The sequence below is a fragment of the Gilbertella persicaria genome (genome assembly GCF_025201335.1).
Source record: "Gilbertella persicaria strain CBS 190.32 chromosome Unknown B0P05scaffold_67, whole genome shotgun sequence".
Lineage (NCBI taxonomy): Eukaryota > Fungi > Mucoromycota > Mucoromycetes > Mucorales > Choanephoraceae > Gilbertella > Gilbertella persicaria.
This window is the reverse complement of record NW_026252028.1, coordinates 23294-44733: the sequence shown is the minus strand read 5'-3', so window position 1 is coordinate 44733 and position 21440 is coordinate 23294. Positions and strand designations below refer to the sequence as shown.

The window sequence follows — 21440 nt, the reverse complement described above, 5'->3', positions numbered from 1 at the left end:
CCACAATTTTCAAACAACTAAAACCACTTTATATCTAGACTATGACATTGGCTTCTTTCAAAAGGAAACAATCAGCAGTATCAGAATTATTTCTCTCATTCATTAAAGTGCTTTATTCTTAGTCTTTTAAGCATTCAACAGTCTGATTTTTAGTGTACAATCCTTTTGGATGGCTTTTATTGAAAAAGAAGCTTTCAAACAATCAAATAGTCGTCTCTCAGTCGATTCTGTAAATTGATTAAGTCCTAGTTTATCAAAGTTGGCATGCTTGAGGCTTGGAGTAATGTTCTCCTACAAAAAAATCTGAGTTTTAATTTTTCATGTCAAAAAAAAATCCGAAATTCAAGAGAAATGATGGACTAAAGTGTTTAAAAACGAAGAGCTATCAAAAAAAGCGTATTAACAAAAGCGATAGGTCATGTTATGTCTATAATGTCTTTATCGATCACCAATCGCAAAAAAGTAAAAAATGAAGAATTTGTAAAGGGTATCTAAGGGCAAATGATGATTTTTTGGCTTTTTCACAGTTTGCTCTATTTTTGCATCAATATGTTCTTTTATGTGTGCTTAAACATAGGAAACTCAAAAAAACGGGAATTAGAAGGCAGAAATGATGGTTTATTCCGAAAAACATTGACGCTTACAGCGGGCTACCAATCTGCTGGTGGAACCATTACATTTGTCAGTTTTATTCAAAAACGAATTGTAAGTCTGTTCATGAATCAAGACTAAATAATAAACCTGACACTTAAAAAAGACACTAGTTGAGGATTAGAAACATATCAAGTATATGAAATCAATAAAGATGTGATTTATCTATTTCATTCTTTTCTAGCGAGCTTAAACAATGCTTTTTTGCTGCATCTGGCTGTTCATTGATTTATGTGAGGCTGTTTGAGAAACATAGTTTAACAAAGAGGTATGAGATATCAGCTGTATGATCCAAGTTTCTTTTTTTTTATAAAATATGAATAGGTAAAGAATCTCTTATCTCCCAGCCGTTTGGATCAGAAGCATTCGACATTAGCTTGAGAGCTTTCCATCGTAGATAATAATAGCCAGAATCAAGCACGACCGAGTTATCTATTATACCATCAGCCAAAGGAACCAAGGTGCCATTCCAACGTGATGTGAAGATATAGTCATCATCATCAAGTGTGTTTCTTGCAAGGAACTCTTCGTGAGAAAAAGTACCAATTACCGTCTTATTGATATTTAGTACTTCAGTGACCATCTGAGGCGTGCCAGTCAAGAGCCTGAAAACTGAAGTGACAAACGATGATGCTCTTCGTGAGCGGTCCATCACAAGCCCACTTAGTCTTGTGCCATCGTCCAAAATTCGTCTAAAGAATCGAGTTGTATTGGTAACCATCAGATGAGGATAGCTTTCATCAAAAATAGGAAGTTCTGCTAATGAGCCCTGGGTGCCAATAAAAGGAACATGGATTGGCTTGAATTCAGTGGCATGTTCATCTGGTAAAAACTGAACAAACCCTCCATAGATAGGAAAAGGTTCCTGTTCAGATGTGCCAAAAATGTCAGTTACTTGGACATGCAATTCGGCTGATTCACGAGGTCCAAGTGTCACACGGCTCGATGAGAAATTAAGTTGTGCTCTGACAAGTGTGGATGTGTAAGGTGCAGGAGCTAAGGGTGTATATCCTTGAAGCGAAGTGTTGTAAGGTGCAATGGACACACTGTCTTTCTGACTTATTGAATAAGATACCGTTCTGTTGGAGGGATTAGAGATAGTCAAAGAGACAGGCTTCATATTGACTGTATCATTAAAACTAATCGTGGCTGGAGAAATGTGCACAGATTGTCCAATCGAATCAAATACTATTGTATGTCAGAACAAGACATGGTCAAGTTTTGGACTTACGCTGAATGAGTCCTGCACCTTGACGAACTGGATTGTCAAAGTGATCACCTTGCATCACAGGCTGAGCGTAATTTTGGAAATGCTCCTTCAAGAACAAAGGACTTTTATCTTTACCATGAGCCTCAAGAAACAAAGCATAAGCGCCTGCTATAAAAGGCGCAGCCATCGAAGTACCCGACAAGACGCCATAACCACCATTCACAAGAGGTAGCGTCGAAAAGATATAACCACCCGGTCCTGCAAAATCAGGCTTGACAGTCATGTCATATAAAGGTCCAACGCTTGAAAACTTGGAGATCTTGTCAGCACTGGATACACTTTGGGGCGTCAGTGACCTTCCAAACTCAATATGTATTCCTTCGGAAACAAATTGTGTGCTATTTGTAAAGTACTGCTTTAGTTCTTCACCTGCTTTTTGAGGAATAGCTGAGATAGGTAGTGATGTATCACTCGCTTGAGGCTTGAAGCTAGCTTCTTCTAGATTGTCATAAATGACAAGACCGATACCACCAAATTTTTGAACCACATTTGATTTTTCATCAAATGTGCAGTTGCCTCTTTTGATAAGCACTAGTTTTCCTGCAATATCCTTATCCGGTTCTGATCCATCACATGCTGTTGAATCCTTCTCTGCAAAATCAACGAGTTGTCCAGCTGCAACTTCTTTTGTGTTGCTTGCCAAAACATAAGCTATTAGGGGGAGAATAATATCTGGATCAGTGTGTTGATGTTATGTACTATACGTACGATATTCTCGGCCATTTTCTGTAGTCACGACTTGTTCAAGATTGTACAAGTTATCAACAGAAGCAGCAGCAACCACATTGGATAATGAGCCAGGTGCTGCTACATAAAATGCACCATAGCCACCTTCATTTCCAGCAGCAGCAATCACTACAGTCAACAGATGAATAACCGCATCATACATGGTGCTTCTTACCAAATGTGCCTTTTTCTGCAATTCTGTTGGCAACGATCGAACTTGGATCTTCTGCCCAGTTACTTGGACTTCCCAGACTAAGATTTATCACATCACAGCCTATAGATAAAATGAGCCGATGCAAGTTATCAACCTCTATTTACCTGCGTCATGTGCATCAATAAGAGCCTTCATGACAATATCGTTTGATGTGGCCCCATTACAGCCAAACACTCTCCAAGCACCCAACGTTACTTTGGGAGCAACACCAGTAAAGTTCTAGGTGAGATCAGATGGATTGTTTCTGTAAACAAAAGGGGTACTTACAAACAAGGCATCATTAGCAGCAATGATACCAGCGACATGTGTACCGTGTCCTACATACATATGGTTAGCGCTTGACCAACAACACTGTATTACCATTTCCATCTTCACAGTCATCTAAAGGAGTCTCGCCTTGATTTCTAGATTGAATATCTCTTGAACTATACTGATTACCTACAAGATCATAACCATATTGAACAGGGAATCCAGGACCAAATCCACCTCCAAAAGCTGGGTGGCGATAATCGATACCTATTGTTTGCACATAAGTCATATTTCCTTTTCCTTTTTTTTTTTTTTACCAGAATCAATAATGCCAACGAGGACCCCTTCACCTTTGTTTTTCAATTGTGTCTGAACTTGATCTACTTGAGCCATGACATGACTAAAAGGAAGACTTGGTCCATTCACAGCAAGGTTCAACTCAGGTACATGTGGCAACAATGTCCCGTTAGCTGCATAAACATCAAAACTGTTAGCCACCTGTACTTTGGGTCGAGCAATCTCAGTCACTGGATAGACATGTTTGACACGCCTTTGATCTAGTATTTTCCGCACCACCAAATCTTGAACAGACTGGATGCGGAGACTACGTTCGTTATCCTGCTCTAGGCTGACGGAGACGCCCCGGAAAATAGCAGGCTGTGAATTAAAATCATGCGCCATATGGATCTTAACTCGACCTTGTATACTGGGTTCATCCAATAAGGATTCTACATCATTGATAAATTCAAGCGAAGAACCCTGATAGTCTTGTTCAAATTCAATAATAAATCGACCTGGTATGACATTGCCTAATGAATTTGGCCGGTACTTTGGATTGGATAGAAGAGATTCAAGTCGTGGATTGTGTTGTGTAGATACACCAGATAAAACACATAACCAAGCACTCGCAAGTAAATAGAGTTTCATTCAAAAATAAATAAAGAGAAAGAAAAGGAAAACAAGCCTATTTTAAATTAAACGCCTCGGATACTATCTTGTTTTTTTTTGTTTTGTTTTGGTTTTTTTTATTGTTATTGTCAGTGCATTCAGTGTTGATCTAAATAATAAATAACTCTTTTTTATTGTTTACTACAATGGCTGCAGATGTCCATTCTTCCCAATGTTTCAGGTTGTCTGTATGACCGAAATGCTTTAATGCACGTATATGGAAAAAATAGGTGCCATCCGCCACAGGATGTGTTTGGCCTGAAATCTTGCCATCCCATTCAATGGCACTCGAGTATTTCTCATTGGCCAATGTATTGCGCTGATTATAGGTCCAAGGGCTGCCTGTGATATCACCCACAAAAGATCGCTGCTTAGCGTCATAGAGTTTCACCTCAAGTCGTGCACAACCTGAGAGTAGTCGCACAACAATGGTTGGTCTTGATTTGGTTGAACGATAATAATGAAAAGTGGCTTGTGGATCTGTAGGACGTATGGTTGCATTGGTGGAGGATGTAAGATAAGGGAATCCTTTATCAAACACAGGTAAATCCGTCATGTTACCCAGCACACCAAAATAAGGTACTGTTGTTGAATAGTCATCTAGGTTGTGCTTTATAGCTATATAGCCGCCATACATGTGATAATGATAATGAGATAAGGCAGTCGGTAAAATCACCTTGACATCCACTGTCGCTGTGGATCCAGAAGGTATGGTTATTTTGGGTGTTGAGAACTCCAGATTGACTGTTATACTTCCGTTTCTCATGACGGGTTCAAGTGGTGTAAATGAAGATAGGTTAGCATAAGGCTGAATGGATTGCGATGGCATGTTGTCTAAAGAAACAGCGATAGTCCGTGAATAAGTATTTGTAAGTTGTAGCCTATGTGTTTTGTACTCTGTCAGTGAAGCAGTATCATTAAAGCTGATATGTGCAGGCGATACGTGTAATTTGCTGTGAATTGCGTCCAATGCTAGATTGAGATACGTATCAGACATGGTATGTCAAGATCAAACTTACGTTGTATAAAACCAGCTCCTTGAATAACAGGATGTTCAGGAATATCCTTGGTTGATTTGATCACTTTGGCATGGTTCTGCAACTGCTCCATAATGTAGGTCGATGTGACATTCATGCCCCTTTTTGAATAATAATCTATCAACAAAGCAACTGTGCCTGAGACATGAGGAGCAGCCATGGAAGTACCTGATCGGATTCCCCAGCCATCAGAGATATGCAAGGGTAAGGTTGAATAGACACCACCTCCAATACCAGTAATGGTAGGCTTTAATTCCAATTCATAAGAAGGTCCAGTACTAGAAAATCTGGATATTTGGCCTGCTATATTAGGAAAGATCACTTGAGGATCCATAGGAAATACTACATGCACAGGCTTTGTATTGTGCTTAAAATACTCGATGATACGTTGGGCTAATGTGAATTCAATACCAGCACAGGGAAGAGAATCATTAGATGTCTTTGCAAACACAATCGATTGAGCACTGGTATCTGGATCATAATAAAGTAGGCCAGTCGCACCTACTTTTTTTGCTGTCGCTAGTTTTTCATCAAACGTACAATGACCACGCTGGACCAACATGATGTTGCCCTTGATGTTGTCTAGACTATGGATGTTTTCATTTTGGCAGCCAGTAAGAGCCGTTTGGTTGTTTAATACAGGTGCTAAAATACCATCAGGAAACGTCGTTGTGTTTGAAGACTTGACATAGACTAGATCATGATCAATAGATAGACACCAACAGCATGTTGACACTTACAGAAACTCTCCTTTTCAAATATATTGAGATTTATCACATCTGTGAGATAAAAGGAGTTTTCAATAGAGGCAGCAGCCACTACATCTTTGGCAGTAGCAGGTGAGTTTTGAGAATACACACCTTTTTCCCCTTGATTTCCTGCCACACCGATCACTATCGATGGCTTAATATATCATTTCTTTTTTTTTTTTTTTTATCTTTGTTTACCTATCACTCCTTCATTGGATAATCTTTCAGCTACCACAGCCATTGCATCTTCAGACCAACCATTCTCCACACCCAAACTAAGATTGATGATTTTACATCCTATGGCACAATGAATCGCCTGTCTCTCTTTCTCTCTCCATCGTGTTTAACAAACCAGCTTTGTATGCCATTTCCATTGCCTTAATCACTGTATCTTCTGTGGCTCCTCCTGCGCAACTGAATATGCGATAAATTCCCAGACTTGCATCGGGGGCAATTCCTCTGAAATTCTAAGGAGAAGAATTGATTTATATACCACTTTCTCCATACACTTGCCTTTTCAGGATCATAGCCAGCAATGATACCTGCTACATGTGTACCATGGCCTATTCACCGTGTAAACAGAACATATACTATAAAGACAACTTACCCGCATCACCTGTCGTACAAGGATCAAATGGATCATCCTCACCCAATGGTGTCAAGCCAAACTTCAAGTCAGTTGAAGGCGGCACCAAATTTTTGCCTACTTTGATTTTCTGCCCAAATGCAGTATGATGATAATCGATACCTATGATCTCCTTAAAAATGATTCATGATAGAGAATGCAAATCTACCTGAATCAAGAACACCTATCAGTATACCTTGGCCTGTTATATTGAGTTCTCTATAGACATCATAGATTTGTGTATCTTTATTGACAAAGGGAATAGTTGTAGTTTGATTATCTGATCTCCATTGTGGTCTTGGTATTTCCGAGACTGGATAGATCTTTTGTATTGCAGGATGAGATACAGTCTGTCTATTGTCCTTTAGGCTAAAAGACATGCCATACAATAAGGTGGAATTAAATATATGATGAACTTGATACTGTTGTGCATTTATATAGTGTTGAATGACAAGGTAGTCTTCTTGCCTGTATTCTATAATGAAGGAAATAGTCTGAGCAGTAGTACAAAACAAGGCAAACAAGAGTAAAATAAAGCAATGCATCAAAGAACAAGAACAAGAAGAAGAAGAAAGGTATTCTCCCCTCTTTATATATATAGGCTTTATTCATCCATATCTGATCCATGCTGATATTCGTTTTCTACATGCCCATTGGTCAATTTGTGTTCCTGATCACTTTCAAAGTCACTCAGAGGAAATCCAGGTTCATCCATATCAGATAAAGATCGATTATCATCAAAGATCTCTCCATCACTATTGTATTCAACATCACTACCAAACTCCAAATCGCTTGGATGATGGTCTTGTGAAGTAAAGGATTCATTATCATCTGAAGCCATGTCTGCTAAATAATCCCATAATTTCTCCAAGAGTGGTTTGCCCAGTGAATACAAATCAATGCCTACTGTATTTGTGTCTATATAAGAAAGAGAGATAAGTGACAAGCGTGACTAAACTGTGCTACCTTCTTGTATCATTGTCCTAAGATGTTCAGGTCGATGGTGAGCAATGATTTTCTGTAGTTCTTCTGTTTGTTCTGGTGTCATACGATGCATTCTCTTGGCTAATTCCATCATATTGATCTGTGGTATATCCCACTTGTCTCGTACACTTTTGTCAATTTTAGCATGATGAACTGAGTTTAAATGATAGACATCACTCATTTTATAGACATGCTCAGCTCTGTCTTCATGCACCTCTGTTAAGGGTGAGTTCTCTATCGGTGATAGGTCTGTAAATGAAGGTGATCGAGCCATGGTAATGTTTGGTGATAATAATGGTAGTGGTGGCGATATAGTTGTGTCTAGAGAAGGTTTTCTTTTGATCTCTGGTTTTGGTTTCTTGCTTATCTTTGGCTGTGGACTCACAGGTTTCTTTTTAGATACCTTTTTAGATATAGGGACAGTACTCATAGGTTTTTTACCTCCCTTTCGAGGCAATGGTTCTCTTGCCAGTAATTCAATCAATTCGGGTGATGCATTCGGAAACTTGACAGTGTGTGTAATGGAATACTGAGTCATGGCAAAATTCAAATCAAATAACAGTACTTGTGGATCTGTAATGTTCTCTGCAAAATACAACACAACACGCATATCAAATTCACCCCAACCCTTTTCTTGTAATACATAGGGTTCCTCTTTTTTGACTAATGTACGATGAGAGCGTGTTGAAACAACTGACTGTGGTTTACCTCTTCTGGGATCTTCAAAAGTAGGATGAAGAATGTATTCGACATGATCTAATATGACAGACAGTTTGCCCTTGACTTCTTTATCGCCATCCATGGCCACTAATGTGATCTTCCAGTTTCTCCATGGATGACCTTCATTCGATTTGGCTCCATTGCCTTTAATAACACTATTTTGACATGATATCTTGATGTCTTGAGTTACAACCGCCTTTATTGTTTGTTAGCATGAAAACCTATTCATAGCTTATTACAAACCATGAACAACTATTTAAAACAAGAGAAAAAGAGAGAAAAACAACAGAGTCACATAGGGTTACGCGTGATTTTTATTATTCTTCTGCTAAAAGTTCAATGCGTATTTCAGAAGCAACACGACTCACAAGTCTCTCATATTCAGTTTGATGTGAAGTAGCTGCTCCTACATGTAAAGCTGCTTTGCTTAAAGTAGCTACTTTGGCAAGTGGCTTATCACTTGTCGATTCCAAGGGCATCAAGGAAGAATCCACAGTACTGCTAAGATGAGTATATCAATCAATAGACATGATTACTTACGCTTGGTGACTGATTTTCTCAGTAGAGGAAGGTGCTTGTGCTTGTGCTGCTCTTGTGCTTTCCAATAGTGCTTTTCTTCTTGCTTCTGTCATACGGCGTTCTGCTTCATGGATTTCTATTCGATCTCTTTCTCTGTTTCGACTGTTGATATCTGTCCATACATTCTGTTGACTGCCTTCCATACTAGAAGCATGCTCTTCCAGATCACGCAAGTCTTTTGTCAATTTGATGACTTTGTCTACTTCATTGTGTGCCTTAGCATGTTCAAGACGAGCAAGCAATTGAGCCATTTCCATAGCCATATTGACAGAAGATCCCTTGACTGCTTTTTTCTTCTCAATCATCTCATTCACTTCTTTATCATTCAGTACGTATTCTCTTGCTTGTTTCAAGTCCACTATTTTTTGTTCAATCTGATCCATGGTGGGAATACGAACACGGTCACTTTCCAAGGTAGTCAAGAAACGTGTGTATTCTTGTTGCGTAATAGGTTGATTGGATACAATGTCCATCGTAAAATCCTTTTCTGCTTTACCGTGTTTGACTTTCAGTGCCTTATTACTCCATACATTCTCGGCTACTTTGTATGTCTTGTGCCATGGAACGACATCAATGACTTGACATAATCGATAGACTGGTATTTTCTTTTGAGGATCAGGGCCAATATAGAGTCGAACAAAGCAGCCAATCACTGTGTTTTCAAAAAAGGGAGCAAAGATCCATTTCTCAATCATACTTCTTGACACCATCACAGACTGAATTTCATCCAATTCAGGTGTTCTCTTTTTAGCCTAAGATAGAAAGCATCAATATGCTGTGTGTGTGTGTGTGTGTGTGTGTGTGTATCTACACACCTTTTTCTCGACTTCTTCATCTTCAGATTCACCCAAGTCTTCACCACTGTATTCATCATCACTTTGATCATATCTTCTACGTCTTTTTCTTTCAGGACTAGGTGATTCTCTGCGATGACGTCTACTTCTAGACTTGTTCTTTTCTTCTCTACGACGCGTAAGTTCCGATAATGCACTAGCAGTACCACTGCCCTTGGCACGCGTGGATCCTAACTTGTCAGCAAAACAGCTATTGACATCAAAACTTACTTCGAGTCGCGTCTTCTCGTCTACCATCTTTTAATAGTTTTCTAACTTCAAGTCGTTCCAGATTACGTTGTCTTTCTTCTGAACGTTCAGCAAGGATACGCTCTCTTTCTACTTCAGGAAGTGCTTGGAGTCTACATAAGGTGAGTAAGTCGTGCGTTGTCATTTGTTACCTTTTACGATCGTCTTCGTCTTTATATAAATCAGGTCCATATTCATCGATATCTTCCATATCTTCATCGTCGTCGATGCCTATATCGTCTTCGTCTGAATAGCCATTGACATCATCATCAGAATCAGACGCACTATCCATCATGAGTTGAAGGTTAAAATAAGAGATAAACATTACTATTTCTTCTTTTTTGAACGTCTTGAAGAATGACCTTGCTTTGCTCTTTCTTCTTCTGCTTGCTTATCTGTCAATGAAAGGATGAAATCGTCAATATTATCCATTATTCTCCTCGTTATTCAAAAAAGAAAAAGAAAAAAAAAAGCGGGTTTCTCCAATGGTTTTTTTTATATATATCAACTCTTCTCGGCCAATCGGATTCATGATCCAATAAGTTCTTCCTCGAAATATGCTCCAGTTCAAAGGTACCTTTTTTTTCTCTTGATAATAAATAGTAATGTCCTTCTTGATACTTCATTGAACACAGAAAGCATAAAAAAGACACGATCTGGTAGCTCAAAAGAAGGTATGCGATCCATACATTCAGCACTCACTAAACGCTTTATAGAATTCAATGTACAAGCCGAGTTAGAAAACTATCATTTGAGTTATTGCAAGCCCTGTAAGAAGAGTTTTGTAACCAATGGCTTTTATCGTGAATACAATCGCTGCATGCATCTACTTTGGATCAACAGAAATACTCTTAAAATCAACCCGAACATCAAACCTGATCCGTATGATCTCAGCAATTACTGTTGTTCATGTGATTACACTTATAAGAGTGTCATCACTTTTCACGCCCGTTTGAAAAAGAGGCATCGCATACGATGGCGTTGTTTTCTTTCTAAAAACAAAACTAGCTCATAAGATTCCAATCTCAATACTGCCAGCCAAGATAGTTCAGATACAACTGTTCAACATACACCCGATACAACCAATGAACAAGAAGTGTTAGATACAGCTATTGACCAGAATATACTAGATGTTGATGGATCAGATAAAGATCTGAAGCAGGACTCAATTGCTCATCATGACTCATCAGATCAGGATATATCAGACACAAGAAACCAGGACGAGACAAACAAGCCAGAAACAGACGAGACTTACCAGATATTCACGCACGACTATGTCATTTACGACTATTTGCCTCGTATTAACCAAACAGATAATTATTGTCAGGGTTGTCGGACAACCTTACTTAACAAGAGCCAATTCAAAGCTCATATTCGCCACTATCATCAAATGAATACTAAATAACTTTTGTTTATCTTACGAAAAAAGCTTCTGTTTAATATGGTGAATAAAAAGTTTGGCTGTTTATTTTGTGAGCATACATTGGATTCATATTATCGCCATTTAAAGCATAAAGCTGTGTATCACAGAATAAAGTTTTCATAGGTCGTCTTGGTTAGACAACAAGAGATATACATTCAGACTCATTTGGCTTTCAGGCGAATATGTTTGTGCCCCTTGTGCCATCGTGTCTATATCGTCAAAACTAACATGAGGACTAAGGCGGTGGATTAACAAGTATCGGTGGTCTTTTATCTTGGGCACAGTGACAAAACTAGGTGTTATCAATAAGGTCCTATATCGAGTCATTGAATACAAATGTCAAATGCAATTTTCTCTCTCTCTCTCTCTCTCTCTCTCTCTCTCTCTTTTGATCTACCTTTCAAATTGATGTGTTTGGTTTGTTTGAGCAAAATCAATGTCAATCTTGTCTTTTGAGTGACGACGTAAAGGAATACCGGGTCTTTGAGTCAATTCAGAGACGAGACCATGATGATCACTGCCAAAATCAATGATATGGACATGATGTGCTTTGTTCTCTAAGGGTAAAGCAAGTAAATGGCGAGGAGGCATATATGTCTTATAGAACACAAGATGGGTTGTTAAATCAAAGCCATTCAGATCAGTAGCTTGGTTTAAGTCAACAAAACAAGACAAGTCACCCGAATGAAGTACATGGCAGTCATGAATACCAGTTGTATGGCGCTGAATGAAGCCAAGAGCAGGTACCATGCCTCCTTGATGAACAAAACTAAACACAAATGTAGTCACTGTATTGAACAGGATCCAGGCCATCCAAAACAAGAGGGGAAATGTTGACTGATCCCAAGCATAGATCAAAACAAAGGGAACCAAAAGAGGACACAAGAAACGAGCTTCTTGATGCGGCATGATAGAAAGACCAATAAGGCCTAAAAAGAACATAGACACAAGCACTAATGACTGTGTGAGATATCTGTGTGTGTGTTTCTGAAATACATATATACTTTACCATAGACTAAATCGTTGTTCATTGTCTTTAGTTTGCTAAATACTTTTGGCATGCAAAAGAGACCAAAGAAAGCCAAAGGACCAAAGAGCAAAGGCAAGTTAATCAGCAAATGAGTATAACGAGCATGAAGACCATGTTGTGCCAAATTATCAACATTTAGATTATACAAGATATTGTTTAAAGGAGTAATGACAATCTCGCCATAAGCACGAATGTTTGATAGAGCAGTCAGATCAGATACACTGGACACAACATGGAATACATCTCTAAAGGGCATATCATGAACAGTGAATACCAACTTGCCATAATAGACAGAATCTATCAAGATACAAGCACCAGCACACAAGAAAGTACCTAACAAGAGGCAAAAGAGAGATTGCAAGCGACCTTGGTTTCTAAGACAAAATAAGTACATCAGTACCATATAGCATACGTTTACTTTTTAAATGTTTGAACCAAGAATGCAACACCTATAGGGAAAGCATACAAGGGGAAAGTAATACGAGTAAATACACCTAAACTAAATAATCCACCCAAACATAAAGCACGCATTGAGGTAGGCTTCATTTGATAAGTAATAGGCGAGACAGTTTAGTCAATATACCTTTTTGACATAGTCTGCATAGATCACTAAGCATAAACAAAGCAACACACTCTCAAATGAGTTAGAGAAGGGACGTGTATGAAATGCAAGTGTAACCAAACTGGTTGCAACCAAGAGCATAGGTTCAAACGGGTCCATGTCCATATGCTTACATAATCTATAGACACACATATCTATTGAATTAAGTGACATGTTAACCCTGATACTGCTTACCTATTCCTAAAGACCAGAAAAAGGAACCTAAACGCTCTGTATGGAACAACATCATAGTAGAAGGTACTATAAGAAAGTGAATAAAAACGCGATACTCTCTCTTTCTCTTACTTTACATTGGTTTTCAGGCAAATACGCTTTCAATAGATAAAATGGTAACCCTGTTGTCAAAAGACTATCGTTTTTGGGTGGAAAGTATGAGAGCAGTTATAGATAGTATAGATAGACTTACGGCGAGACAATAGAACGCGAGGCATGTTCTGGTTGATACTCCCAAGGAATAAACGAATCGATCTTGAAGATCATTCGGCTTGTGATCTCGGGATTCTGAAAAAACTCATCTGGATGAATATAGCCTGGTAAAGTGGCTGTTAGCCAACGAATCAACAGCAATAGGCAAACAAAGACAAAGGCTGCTGTTTTCATGAATAAAGTGCAAAAGCGAAAAAAGACGAGTTTTTATTGCTGCTGCTATTTAAAGGAGAGGGTATATAGATTAGCCTGGAAGCATAAATACAGCACCCGCTCATGTCAAATTCTGTTTGTTAAATAGTAACTCAAGTTTTTTTTCAGGAACAACAACACGCCATGCCATCACACTAAACTGTAAGTCTAGACATTATTCAAAAAAAAAAAAAAAAAAAAAAAAAAAAAAAAAAAAGGCTTTAAGCGCTATTCTTTATGAATCAAGATAGCTTTCTTTACCATAATATATCGAGTGCACGGATATTTATTTTAGCCATTAAAATACGCTGCATTTTTTTTAGATTCATTATGCCTTAGAGAATGAATCAAAAACCAAACCAAGCTGTGTTGCGTTCTTTTGGTACAACATAGTCAATGCCCTGCTTTTCTTTTTATATGAGTCATTGTGTACAGAAGAATAACTCTGCAAGACAAATTTTTTATTATTATTATTATTATTATTATTCTCTTTTTTTTCTTCTTTATTCTCATGACACGCCAAGATTACGAACCACTTGCACAGGAACAAGAAACCTTGTTGGATATTGAACAAAAGACAAGCTATGTCTATTTCCTAGTGTTTTGTGTGTGCATAGGTGGTTTCTTGTTTGGCTATGATACAGGAGGTAAATAAAGTGAGAATTGCAGTATTTAAATTGTGAAGTTATTTCTGGTGCTTTACAGCCATTGCAACATGATTTTATTTTATCAACACAGCAAAAAGAATGGATTGTAGGTGGTACAACCATGGGAGCTGTTGTAGGAGGGCTTGTTGCTGGCATGGTAAGTTGAGCCATGAACAATGACAAGTGCTTATTGCTCTCATAGTTATCAGATCAGTTTGGAAGAAAGGTACATGGTTGGTTATATATATATATATATAAGTAAATTAACCATGCACAATTGATATAGCCATTAGTGTTATGTGCTGCTTCTATTTTCATTATTGGCTCTGTTATGCTTTCAGTAGCTACTCATTATGCCACACTGTTGTTGGGTCGATGGGTTGTTGGCCTTGGTGTAGGTATTGCTTCGATGGTTATACCTGTTTATATTAGTGAAGTAGCACCTAAAAGTTTTCGTGGTCAATTGGCCACGTTGAATACGCTTGTGATTACATTTGGACAGGTCATTGCTTATCTAGTGAATATTGTCTATGCTGACAAAAAGAGTGGATGGCGATACATGTTTGGACTAGGTGCTATTCCTGCTCTTTTTCAATTAGGCTTCATGCCTTTTTTGCCTGAAAGCCCTCGCCGTAATATAGCTTGCCGTGATGTAGTGGCTGCTAAGCACACACTAAGAAAGATTTATGGTCCTTATGTATCAGATGAGTTCCTTAACAATGAAATTAAAACAATTCAAGACGATTTGAGTGGTCAAGGCACCTATCATGATCTCTTCTTCAAGCATCAGAACCTAAAGCCTTTATTGATTGGTAAACATGTTCACCCCTTATGCATGTCTCATTGACCATGTTTGTTTGTTAGCTTGCTTATTACAGGCTGCTCAACAACTGTCTGGGTTCAATACAGCCATGTATTATGCTGCTACTATTCTTCATATGGCAGGTTTTCGTCAAAACTCAACTGTCGTGGCCCTGATTGTAGCATTAACAAATATGCTGTTTACTATTCTTGCTGTTCACTTGATTGAAAAGACAGGCCGTCGTCGTATTTTACTATGGACGATGGTCTTCATGATAGCAAGTTTGGTTGTGTTAGGTGGATCCTTTGCTGTTCAACAACAAGGCCTGGTGTCCAAACAACCCAACTGTGAAGACTATCTTCATTGCACCCGTTGCTTGTTGGACGATCGTTGTGGCTGGTCTATCCTTCAATCCTGTGTCAGCAAAGACTCTGTTGAGTCCATGGCCATGTGTCCTCAAAGACCTATGGATGGTCCAATCACCATTTTACTCCTGGCCTCTTTAACAGCCTATGTAGCAAGCTATGCATTAGGTCTAGGATATGTTCCTTGGATCATTCAAAGCGAGCTGTTTACACTATCTGTTCGTGGCAAAGCAAATGGGGTTGCTACAGCTACCAATTGGATCTGTAATTTGATGGTTGCTTCTACGTTTTTGACAATGACCAATGCTCTTTCAACAGCAGGTGCATTTTGGCTTTATGCATGTATTTCTGCTATATTATGGGTTGGTATTTATTGCTACTTACCCGAGGTAAAATAGAGGGAACTTGAAGATGAATGAATATTAATTGCATAAATCTAGACTTCTGGTAGATCTTTAGAAGAAATTAGTGCATTGTTTGTTCAAGACACATGTATGAATACCTAAAAAAAAAAGAGGAGTTTTATTTTTTTTAATATATATATAAAAAGTGGGTGTGTATATTGTGTATGTATATATATGTATATATATATATGTATGTGTGTGTATGTGTATGTGTAAATGATATAAAATGCTCAAGACTAAAGATACACAAAAAAAAGAAGAAAGAAAAGTTCAATATAGATTAAAACCCATAAGGACCTTGTTGATTGTTTGTAGGATTAGGTCGAGTATTAACATATTGACCTTGAGGACTCATTTGATGTGGTGAAGAAGGAGATGTAGGCTGTGTATTGGCATAATTTTGTTGTTGAGGGCCCCATGGACCAGGTGCAGTAGGGGTAGGTTGCAATGGTATATTACTTCTAGGAGGTGCCATGGATTGAGGTCTATAGGTTGGGTAATAGCCGGAACCTGCTTTGGCAGGTGCTTCTTTAGAGGGATCAAAGTAATGAGCCGGATTGTTTGACATATCTGTTTGATAAGATATATGAGAAGTAGCATCATCGTCATCAGCAGGGCTCACTAGTAGTCCGCGTTTTGACTCGTCTTCTTCGCCATTCATCATGCCGTGTGTTAAATGAGTAGCGCCCATTTCACGCATTTGTCTTTCTTTACGCTCACGACGTTTATTGGTTCGAACGCGCTTACGTTCATAGTCTTCCCATCGTTTCAGAGGTACTTTGGATGGATCAAACACACCGTCTTTCTTTGAATGATCGTCCTTGGTCTCACCTTCTACTTTACGAGTTTCACCCCAAGAGAAATCATCAAAGTGCCAGAAAGAATAGACAGGCAAGACAAAGTTCCAAATGGGCAAAGCGCACAAATAAACAAACATCCACATCAAATAGACCCATTTACGTGTGGTAATCAAGATCAAGAACGCAGGCGAAAACAAGACAATGATCAACAAAATCAACGGAATAGCAGCACTGAAACTATCAATAGTCGATCTGGCCATGTTGATAATAAGCACCACAGTCAAGACAATAGCCACAGGTAAAGTGAGCGTACCGACCAGATCCATCATGACAACAAACTGCATAGAGAAACAGAAAGTACCACAGAGGTTACGGACAAGGACAAGTTCAAACAAGTTGTGGATAGTAGAGTTAATCCAACGACGACGTTGAGAGAGCAACACTTTGAATTCATCAGGCACAATGGTCTTACAGATAGCTTGAGGTGTAAAGACCATTTTACGGAAGGGAAAGTTACGAAGCATAAGCGTCGTCAAGAAACGATCTTCACCAAGTAACAGCAAGTTTTTTTGGTGCAAGGTATCAATGGTATTGGATGAGTATTCTTGAACAATTTCGGGCTTTGTGATAATAGGCACCCAATCACCATCACCCTTACGAGCTTTGAGACGGTACATACAGAAACAACCAGGTAAACAAGTAACACCACCAAACACAGCTTCAAACCCTTTAGCTAAATGATGGGAAATAAAGTATTCATACACTTGAATAGCAGTAACCCAAGAATCACGCTTATTAGCAATCTTTGTTTCACCACAGAGACCCATAATCAAGTTATCATTGACCATACAGTTCACTAATAGTCGCATAGATGTTTGATAGACTTTGGTATCGGCATCCACCATGAGACACAGTTCAAAGTAATCAGGCGTAACACCCATTAGCCATTGAATCTTTCTAAACAAATCATAATCAAGTGGAGTCATACGGTCATTGTAAGTGACTCTGCTGAAGAAGTTCATCAAAATAAGTTGAGAGTCACGTTTACCACGATTACCAGGCTTAGGCTTTCCTTGTTCATCAGGATTACCGCATTTTACAACAAGAATCATAGGAACCTTGTGGCCTTTACAAACTAAAACAAAAACCACAAATAAATAAATAATGGCTGAGGAAACCCACTTACCATAATGACCAGCATACACTTTCGCACAGTTGAATTGTTTGGCGCCAACAGCAACAGCAATATAAGGCATGGCCTCAGGGTCTTTTGCACTTGGGTTACTTTCATCAAATGTAATCAAAGACAAACACATATCAGGCGTAGACATAGTCTCACCATGACCAGTAATAATACCATCTGCAATCAAGAACAGCAACTTGCGGTCGTCAGGATAGTCCGTGGCGGAAAGTGACTCGACGGTGGCTCTGATGCCTTCAGTATTTTCGGAATAACAAGTAATCAACATCACAGTGAACAAATCATTTCCTACTTCAACGCGTTTCACAGCTGCGCCTGCGCCAGCAGCAGCAACAGCATTGACCGTGGTTGCTGAATCAGCTCTTGGAAACATGTCATTGTTGTTAAAGTTAGACATTTCCATGGTCTGACTTCCCATCGTGCCTGTATTCGCAGCAGCAGATCGAGGTGCAGGAGGAGGTGTACGTGACAATTTACGAGAGATGAACCAAGAGAAAATCAAGGCCATAAAGAAGCGTGCCAAGACAATAGCCAACACCACAGCCAATGAACAAACCAACACAATACTAGAGACGAAACAGCCTGTTGTCTTTTTATCGATATGACCTGCTCTGTATTTCTGAACAAGACAATTGACGGCTGCTTTGAATTCAGCCTTTCTGAAAAACATCTTTGTGCCATCACGTCCACCTTCAGCAAATGTGTTGTTGAGGATACCACGGATCAAAATATCCAATTCATCAGAAGGGTTGGCTGTAGGATAAGCATTGATATAAGGATCCATATTGAGTACATTGCCATCAATCACAAAATAATTTGTCAAGTTGAACTGAGCGAATTGATTCCAATCAAAACCAACCTGGCGAGAAGAATTGACAAGTCCATAGGTTTGTTGAAGGTAGGCTGTGGTGGCTTCGCCATAACTGCAGCCATTAAAGCCATTATCAGCAGAACAAGGATTATAGGTAACAGCAAGATAGCCAGCAGTGGCTGTGTTACCGGGATTAGTACATTCAGAAAGACTTGTACCATGTGTAAAATAGTGTGTGATGTCTGTACCAGGCACTTGAGCTAGACTGGCAAAATCGAGTCCACCCGTAGAAGTAGCATTGGTTACATCAAATTGCCAACCTAAAACACCCACTAAATTGGCTATTTTAAAGGAGTTAATTTAGAAACCCTAATCTTTTTTTTTAACTTACGAGAATTAATCGTATCGTTATAAGAAGCATAATTTTGCTGATTATTAGATTGATCTGAAGGACATAGAGTAGAGTTGAGGCCGACAGTGATAAACGCCACAAACCCACCCATACAGGCAATAATGAAACACAAGGTAATCTTTTCTCTCCAAGCTTGTTGCATACCAGCATCAGGCATCTTGAAAGCCCTCAACATAGGAGGCAATGCCCAAAATGTGACGATACGAGAGAATAATACCCATGGATCAAATACACTTTGACTTGTGGTAGGTTTACCTGTTAAGAGTGGTGCAGGTTCTTGGTAGCGATCAGGACGAATCAGTGTACGACCTCGTTGGATGTTGTGGCTTGCATTGGCAATTGAGTTGGCGCCAGGTACAATACGACGAGTAGGTGCTCTTCCTAATGTTGTAGGACGACGTCCAATCGACGTTGTAGAGGCACCGGTATTATAATGATAATTGTTGTCAGCGGGTGGTTGATAACCATATTGTGGCTGTTCAGTTGGTGACATTGCTTATGTCTCGATCTTTCTTTCTTTGTTTAATCTATTTGATAGGAGGAGCGACAATAAATAAATAAATAAAAAGACGCTTTAATTCTTGTCTATAAGAAATAGGAGCTTATAAAAAAGAAAGAAAGAAAGCAAAGAGGGAGAAGAAAGGAAAGGGGAGAAAAAGAAAGTATAATTAAAGAAAAGAAAAAGAAGAAGAAATATATCTAAAGTGATTATATTTATACGGGGATCTAAGACTGAAAAAAGCCTTAAAAAAAATAAACAAAATAGAGCTATTTTTATCTTTTTTTTTTTTAAATGACAGGACTAAAGGCCAAAGAAGATGAACTTGGTTATTCCCAAAGCGGTCTTTTTATTTACCTTGTACAATCATCCTTTTTGTAAGTCTAGATTTATAACTCCTTCATTATCATCTACTCCTATTGATTTTTTTAGTCTTTGGTTAAGCAGATCAGGGGTTGAGTATATTTGACTATAAAGAAAATAGAAAGCGAAACATAGAATGTATTTTGTTTAGACCCAAAAACAAGACAATCGATAAATTCAACCCCTTCTTGCAATAAAACAATGATTCAAATAGAAGTGTGTTACAGTACATGATCTCCGCTTAGATTATACGCCATTATTGATACTGACTATCTACCATAGTGTATAAAGAATAAGAAGAGCAAAAGAGAGAAGTCTTTTAATTGTCTATTTGCATGCATAGAGATGCTTTATAGTTTCTCGTTACTGCACTCGAGATAAAGAAAAAAATAGAGTAAGTTGGTTGCAGGTAACAATGAAATCATTAAAGTTACATTCTATGTGATCAAACCAACTGTTGTAACAAATTGAGGAAATTGAACACGACTCTCAAACGCGTAATGTGCAACATAAAGAGTCAATGGTATTTCAAACAAAAAGAAAGATTCCTGCGAATCCTTAGAACAAATATAAATACTGCAATTTTCACGTTCTCTCTTTCTTTCTCTTTCTCTCCCTTTTCTTTAGACACACTGTGCATTCGGATGAGTTTGTGACTATACATCCAACAGACATAGTATTGGCCAAGCTTTTAAACTGCCAAGTCTATTTTGTTACACTTTATACATCTGAATCTTAAAAGTTGCCTTCATTATCGTCTTCTTGCTATATGCTATTAGTGCAAATAAATATGTCGATTGGTGAAACCAGTTCTAAAGACTTTTGTACCTCTTCCGTACGACCAGCGATCAATTTTAGGAATAACACGATGGTGTCTGAGCGTCGTAAAAAACCAACAATTGCCATGAGCTCCTGAGTTCTTATTTCGTTTGCATATGACAGAATGAATAGCTGATTGTCTTCTTGTTGCTGATAGGCTTATCCTATGCTTATTGTTGTCAAAATAGAAAAAAAATGACTGATAGTCGCTGATAAACTACACACTAATAACTTATTATTTACCGATATAAATCACAGTCTCTCTCTCTCTCTCTCTCTCTCTCTCTCTCTCTCTCTCTCTCTCTCTCTCTCTCTCTCTCTCTCTCTCTCTAGTACTAGTTAAACTATATATAGTCTATCAGGGAAAATCCGATTGTCTGGTCTTTTTTTTTCTAAAAAAAAGATATGATTCGACACTAGTCTTGTGTGCCTGATTGATTAATAAGTATCTATCCAATCAGAAAGAACTTTTAAGCACGGTGCCTAGAATTGAGTTTGATTTGATAAGCAGAAAATAATTTGTGTTGGTTCATTCAACTTCTTGTGTGTATGTGTCATTTGTTTCAAAGTGTAAAGTTGTTTGTTACTTTTTAAACAATGACTGTACTACTTGTGTTTGTAAAATAATTTTGATGATTACTTGTTACTGACAAGTCTGTACTTGAGATCATTTTAGCCTTATCCAGTCCATGTGTTCATCTTCTTAGAGTGAAAAAGGACCTTTATCAGCATATTCAAACTCCTTCTTTTTGTCTATAAAATCCTTCGGTAAGCTATTATTCTCGATGAT

At 38.4% G+C, this 21440-nt stretch overlaps 8 protein-coding genes across 8 annotated transcripts; 2 read left to right on the top strand and 6 right to left on the bottom strand.

The window, feature by feature from the left end:
• Window positions 1–661: 661 nt before the first annotated feature.
• Window positions 662–4052, bottom strand: B0P05DRAFT_563026 (peptidase S8/S53 domain-containing protein). Its single transcript, XM_051580667.1, has 8 exons — window positions 3428–4052; window positions 3222–3377; window positions 3129–3178; window positions 2966–3080; window positions 2823–2921; window positions 2630–2776; window positions 1883–2572; window positions 662–1839 (listed from the first exon to the last, which is right to left on the bottom strand). The coding sequence occupies exons 1-8, from the start codon at window positions 4035–4037 to the stop codon at window positions 959–961; spliced, it is 2748 nt and encodes a 915-aa protein (XP_051429864.1). The 5' UTR covers window positions 4038–4052; the 3' UTR covers window positions 662–958.
• Window positions 4053–4111: 59 nt separating this feature from the next.
• Window positions 4112–7094, bottom strand: B0P05DRAFT_563015 (peptidase S8/S53 domain-containing protein). Its single transcript, XM_051580666.1, has 8 exons — window positions 6639–7094; window positions 6452–6592; window positions 6358–6407; window positions 6197–6311; window positions 6043–6141; window positions 5836–5988; window positions 5078–5788; window positions 4112–5030 (listed from the first exon to the last, which is right to left on the bottom strand). Exons 1-8 carry the CDS (start codon window positions 7012–7014, stop codon window positions 4168–4170), a joined length of 2508 nt encoding a protein of 835 aa, XP_051429863.1. The 5' UTR covers window positions 7015–7094; the 3' UTR covers window positions 4112–4167.
• On the bottom strand, window positions 6972–8448 carry B0P05DRAFT_563005 (yeats family-domain-containing protein). Its single transcript, XM_051580665.1, has 4 exons — window positions 8417–8448; window positions 8162–8369; window positions 7436–8116; window positions 6972–7387 (listed from the first exon to the last, which is right to left on the bottom strand). Exons 1-4 carry the CDS (start codon window positions 8417–8419, stop codon window positions 7074–7076), a joined length of 1206 nt encoding a protein of 401 aa, XP_051429862.1. The 5' UTR covers window positions 8420–8448; the 3' UTR covers window positions 6972–7073.
• On the bottom strand, window positions 8449–10373 carry B0P05DRAFT_563000 (uncharacterized protein). Its single transcript, XM_051580664.1, has 5 exons — window positions 10163–10373; window positions 9987–10118; window positions 9817–9947; window positions 9568–9776; window positions 8449–9504 (listed from the first exon to the last, which is right to left on the bottom strand). Exons 2-5 carry the CDS (start codon window positions 10043–10045, stop codon window positions 8710–8712), a joined length of 1194 nt encoding a protein of 397 aa, XP_051429861.1. The 5' UTR covers window positions 10046–10118; window positions 10163–10373; the 3' UTR covers window positions 8449–8709.
• A 175-nt stretch (window positions 10374–10548) lies between these two features.
• B0P05DRAFT_562997 (uncharacterized protein) lies at window positions 10549–11276 on the top strand. The gene is made up of 2 exons (XM_051580663.1): window positions 10549–10960; window positions 11090–11276. The coding sequence occupies exon 1, from the start codon at window positions 10655–10657 to the stop codon at window positions 10847–10849; it is 195 nt and encodes a 64-aa protein (XP_051429860.1). The 5' UTR covers window positions 10549–10654; the 3' UTR covers window positions 10850–10960; window positions 11090–11276.
• Window position 11277: 1 nt separating this feature from the next.
• Window positions 11278–13520, bottom strand: B0P05DRAFT_600567 (Alg9-like mannosyltransferase family-domain-containing protein). The gene is made up of 8 exons (XM_051583236.1): window positions 13316–13520; window positions 13200–13258; window positions 13084–13149; window positions 12871–13043; window positions 12706–12827; window positions 12267–12661; window positions 11655–12210; window positions 11278–11570 (listed from the first exon to the last, which is right to left on the bottom strand). The coding sequence occupies exons 1-8, from the start codon at window positions 13507–13509 to the stop codon at window positions 11375–11377; spliced, it is 1761 nt and encodes a 586-aa protein (XP_051429859.1). The 5' UTR covers window positions 13510–13520; the 3' UTR covers window positions 11278–11374.
• Window positions 13521–13959: 439 nt separating this feature from the next.
• B0P05DRAFT_562993 (general substrate transporter) lies at window positions 13960–15855 on the top strand. Its single transcript, XM_051580662.1, has 6 exons — window positions 13960–14174; window positions 14213–14331; window positions 14377–14407; window positions 14461–14986; window positions 15039–15730; window positions 15782–15855. The coding sequence occupies exons 3-6, from the start codon at window positions 14405–14407 to the stop codon at window positions 15845–15847; spliced, it is 1287 nt and encodes a 428-aa protein (XP_051429858.1). The 5' UTR covers window positions 13960–14174; window positions 14213–14331; window positions 14377–14404; the 3' UTR covers window positions 15848–15855.
• An 11-nt stretch (window positions 15856–15866) lies between these two features.
• On the bottom strand, window positions 15867–19728 carry B0P05DRAFT_518749 (chitin synthase-domain-containing protein). Its single transcript, XM_051575729.1, has 3 exons — window positions 18949–19728; window positions 17732–18898; window positions 15867–17680 (listed from the first exon to the last, which is right to left on the bottom strand). Exons 1-3 carry the CDS (start codon window positions 19460–19462, stop codon window positions 16026–16028), a joined length of 3336 nt encoding a protein of 1111 aa, XP_051429857.1. The 5' UTR covers window positions 19463–19728; the 3' UTR covers window positions 15867–16025.
• Window positions 19729–21440: the final 1712 nt, after the last annotated feature.